General features: G+C 57.1%; 2 protein-coding genes across 2 annotated transcripts; one reads left to right on the top strand and one right to left on the bottom strand.

Moving 5' to 3' along the window:
* Window positions 1-296: 296 nt before the first annotated feature.
* CHGG_02841 (uncharacterized protein) lies at window positions 297-1,861 on the top strand (the record flags this gene model as incomplete). The annotated part of the gene is made up of 5 exons (XM_001229356.1): window positions 297-356; window positions 697-882; window positions 938-1,056; window positions 1,137-1,344; window positions 1,400-1,861. The coding sequence occupies 5 exons, from the start codon at window positions 297-299 to the stop codon at window positions 1,859-1,861; spliced, it is 1,035 nt and encodes a 344-aa protein (XP_001229357.1).
* Window positions 1,862-2,394: 533 nt separating this feature from the next.
* CHGG_02840 (uncharacterized protein) lies at window positions 2,395-3,798 on the bottom strand (the record flags this gene model as incomplete). Its single annotated transcript, XM_001229355.1, has 1 exon — window positions 2,395-3,798. The coding sequence occupies one exon, from the start codon at window positions 3,796-3,798 to the stop codon at window positions 2,395-2,397; it is 1,404 nt and encodes a 467-aa protein (XP_001229356.1).
* Between the last annotated feature and the right edge of the window lie 758 nt (window positions 3,799-4,556).

The following is a 4,556-nucleotide window of genomic DNA, read 5'->3' as shown; positions in this document are numbered from 1 at the left end:
TCGTTATTTTGCTTATTGTTGCTTGTGATAGACTCGGTTGATTGAGTACCTACCTACCTTTAGAGCCCTAGGTATGTGTCATTCTCCGACTCTTCTTCGTGTTATTCTTTATTCTATAATGGTGATACTGACCCAGTAGCAGACCTTCTATGGCATGGTGTGAGCCTCCTCGTTCGAGTCCTCTCTGGCAGATATGAGCCGTCCCTCGACAACACCATCACTGGATGATGTCCGTGGCGGCGATGATGGTGGTTATCGGGATGAGGTAAATGGCCGGCCGAGGTATTATTCCCACAATGTCCCTCTCGGACAGGCGCATGACAGGAGACGGGTCGTTGTTTGTGCCAAAGGGGCTGGTACCTGGGCATCACCGCAGCCGTCGGGGAGTACAGCGGTTGCGCTCGTCTTGTCGGTGGTGTTGGTCTTGGTGGTGCAAGTGGGCGTATGGCTGTTGGTGATCAGGTCAGGTGGGAATGGTAGAGATGGGGTAGGTTCTGCTGTTATTGTCTCTTTCAGTTCCTGTTACGCTGTAGTGGGAGTTTCACAGCTGGCATATCCTGTCCGTCACACAATGCCGTCCTCCATACTATGTCATATGAACCCTCCAGTTACATACCTCGTCGACATGACCTCCTCGGACGCCCTACGCCCCCACAATGCTATGATTCGCAAACTGACCTCATCTTGTTACCGCAGCCTACTGTCGTTGGCACTGCCAGAGCCAACCTCAACTACACCACGTACGAGGGCCTACGTCTGTCCAACGGTGTGAATTCTTTCCGGGGCATGCGATATGCCGCACCACCACTTGGTAATCTGAGATGGAAAGCCCCAGTTGAACCTGCCCCAGTGCCGACGGGGACCGTGGAAAAGGCTATGGCGGTACGTGAATCACTTGCGAATGTCTGCTCTAAATAGTGCGTTGACCCCCCGGTAGTATGGGCCAATATGCCTCGGAAACGGCGTGACGTATCCCGCGCATGGGCAGAGTGAAGATTGTCTGTTTGTGAATGTCTGGGCACCGACGAATGCCACCGAGAAGTCTAAACTGCCTGTGTGGGTGTTTATTCAGGGCGGTGGTAGGTTCCTCAGCGTCACCCTGGTGTGCCATGGCCCCTAACTGATGGTGTGGGTAGGATACGGGCCACAACGCCCAACGCCAACTGGGATGGCAACGAAGTCGTCCAACGGTCTGACCACAACATTGTCATGGTCAACTTCAACTACCGGGTCGGCCTCTGGGGATTTCTTGCGAGCGAACGGGTGAGGGAGGACGGGGATCTGAACGCGGGTTTGTTGGACCAGCGGATGCTTATGGCGTGGGTAAAGAGACATATTGCTTCAGTAAGTCGGGATGTCGTGTTCTTCCCACCCCTACTTTGGTTGACTGTCAATATAGTTTGGGGGAGACCCCGACCACGTTGTCATCCACGGCGCCTCTGCCGGGGCCGGTTCTGTGGCCACGCACCTGGTAGCCTACGGTGGGCGCAACGACAATCTCTTTGTGGGAGCCATGTCACAGGCCAACTTCTTCCCAGCCCAGCCCTTTGTCGAGGAACTCGAGTACCAGTTTGACCGGGTGGTCAGGCAAACAGGCTGTGGCCAACTGCATCCGTCCCAGCAGATGGCTTGTCTCCGGGGCAAGGACGTTGCCGTGTTACAAGCTGCCAACTATGCACAGCCGTTCCCTGGGCGTCCAGATCCGCCTGTTCCGCTATTCTACTGGACCCCGTGTGTTGACGGAGACCTCCTCCGCGATCTCCCCTATCGGTTATTTGAAAAGGGACACTTCATCGACGTGCCAGTGATGTTCGGGACATCCACAAACGGTGCGTCCTCTCAACTCTACCCCCCCCATTAAACAACCAACACTAAACTCTACAACAGAAGGCTCCGTCTTCGTCTCGAACGCCGCCACACCCGACGACGTCTCCCTCTTCTTTTGCAACAACTACCCGCTCCTCACCACCAACGACACGACCGCCATCCTCGCCCAATACCCCCAACTGCCCCCCCTACCCAACCGCAACCCCTGGTTCCCCACCGCCAGCCAGGCCTACGGCGAAGCCACCTTTATCTGCCCATCGCACAACGTGCTCACTCACCTCCACCGCCACTCCCACTCCCACTCCCACCCACAACACCACCCAAACACCACCCCCCCACAAAGCAGAAACAGAAACAGCACCACCCCCACACCCACCCCCCAAATCTACGCCTACCGCTACAACGTCCTCGACACGCAGAACCTCGCCGCCGGCCTCGGCGTGCCGCACATCTTCGACTCGGCCGCCATCTTCGGGCCCGACAACGTCGGCGGCGGCAGAAGCGGAGGAGGAGGCTACCTCGCGCGGGCCAGCTACAGGACGTACAACGCGGGGGTGGTGCCGCTGGTCATGGGGTACTGGCTCGGTTTTGTGCGGGGACTGGATCCGAATTGGGGGAGCGCGGTGGGGGTGGGGAAGGTGAGGTGGGAGGGTTGGGGGGAGGGGGGTACGGGGGAGGATGGGATGGGGAGGAGGTTGGTGGTGGAGACGGAGGGTGCGAGGATGGAAAAGCGTGGGGCAGGGGGAGAGGGAGACGCCCGCGTTTCGCCAGCATTTGCACGGTCGGAGGAATAGGAAGCACTGATGGGGGGGGGTGGGAGGTTTTGCGGAAGATCGGGAAGAGTTCTTGGCAAACGAGTTGCAGCGAGGTGGCTAGCAATGTCAGGGACGAGCACGGGATCGTCAACCCCGGACACCCCTCCATCTCCTCGTCCGGGTACGCGAACTTGCACCAGAAGCAGTAACGATACTCCTCGCGCAAATGCCCCACCGCCTTCTGCAATCGCTCATCCACCGGCAAGGCGTTGAACTCCTCCAGCTCAGGATCCTCCTCATCCAGGTCTTCCGCCGTTGCATACGTCGTCGCCGCCTTCCCAAGTGCCTTTTTATCGGCCTCATCCTCTTCCGCATCGTCATACGTAGGCAGCCTCGCCAGCCCCTGCTCCAAATCATACCTCATCCTACGGTCCCTCTCGGCCTCCTCGCGCGATCTAACCAACCCCCTCCAAACGACAGGTATCCCCTTCAACGGGCGCACCACCACCTTCCTGCCCTCCGCCTGAGCCTCCTCTTCCTCTCTCTCCGCAGCCATCCGCTCAGCGACCTTCTGCGCGGCCGCCAGCTGCCTCTCCCACCGCGCCTCCTCGCGCTCCCTGCGCAAGCGCTCTCTATACTCGCCTTCCTCCGCCTTGGCGCGCTTCGCCCTCTCCCCCGCAGTCTCCGCCGCCTCTCTGACCTTCCGCTTCCGCTCACTCTCCAACCCGATCCCCTCCCTCCCATCCCGCATCTCAATGCGAATCGGCTCCGTCCTGCCACCACCACCAGCACCACCACCCCCCTCCCCCCCTTCACCAGCACCACCATCAACCCTCCTCCCCAACCCGCCCCCCCTAAACCCCATCCGCGCCATCATCGCCAACCCCTTACTCTGCGGCTTCGCCTCAAACAGCGACTGGGCCAGCGCCGCCTCGCGCCGGGCGTCGGCCTCGGCGGCGAGCTCGGCTTTGGATTTGGGATGGGCGCGGGCCTCGGCCTCGCGGCGAAGGCGCTGGCGGCGTTGGAGGGATGTTTCTGCGGGGGCGTGGGGTTGACGGTTGAGGTGGGGGTGGGTGTGGGTGGTGGTGGAGGGGGTGGTGGTGAAGGTCATGGACATGTAGTCTTCTTCTTCTTCTTCTTCTTCTTCTGGGGATTGTTCATTGGAGGGTGGGTTTGGTGGGGGGTTGTTTTTCCTTGGGGGGTTGAGGGAGTTCATTGTGTGGTGTTGTGGTGTTGTGGTGTTTTTGTTTTGTTGTTGTTGTTGGGTTGAGATTGTCGGCGAGTTTGGGATGTGGGGGAGCCGCAAAAAATGAAATTGACTGTGCGTAACGGGCCGGTATTGGTGATGTTGATGCCAGGTATGTTTTGCGTGATGTATTTGATGGCGGATGAAAAGAGTTGATGAGATGCGGTTGAGCGTTCATGGATTAAGTGGTCGTGTAATAGGGTTAGGGTTATATTCGACGTCCATCCCCGAACCACAAGAAGTAATGAAAGTGTCATCAACGGTATGACATGGATTACACAGAACGATATATGCGTGGTTATACTTTGATGTTTAGGGATGAGCCGCCTCTAACGTTTGACAACATTGAACCACGAAAGTGTCAAGCCAAAACGATGAATGCAAACCTGGGATTTGGGCTTTTTATATCGAGGAATTCTCTCAAGTTCCTTCTTTGTTTTTTCCCCTGGTCTTTGATTATGTTCTTGTTTGCTAAAACTGCTAATATTTTTTTCATCCAGCCGTTTTACCATCGATAAGGCCGACCGAATGGTTATGTTTTCGACCCTACTTTGAAAATGAGTTTGCAACAAGCGGGCATCCAACCACAAGATTCAAGGGGAAGCCTTTAGTTATCGTCCCTGATATATCGGAGGTATTCAAAACGACCTCGTCATTGTTTTCGTCGTTCCGTTGGGTGCCCTGAACCGTGTAACTGACACCCCTTGTTTCTTCACCCGTCTGACACC

Source organism: Chaetomium globosum, genomic scaffold, assembly GCF_000143365.1.
Source record: "Chaetomium globosum CBS 148.51 scaffold_2 genomic scaffold, whole genome shotgun sequence".
Classification (NCBI taxonomy): domain Eukaryota; kingdom Fungi; phylum Ascomycota; class Sordariomycetes; order Sordariales; family Chaetomiaceae; genus Chaetomium; species Chaetomium globosum.
This window is presented reverse-complemented; position numbering and strand designations above follow the sequence as displayed.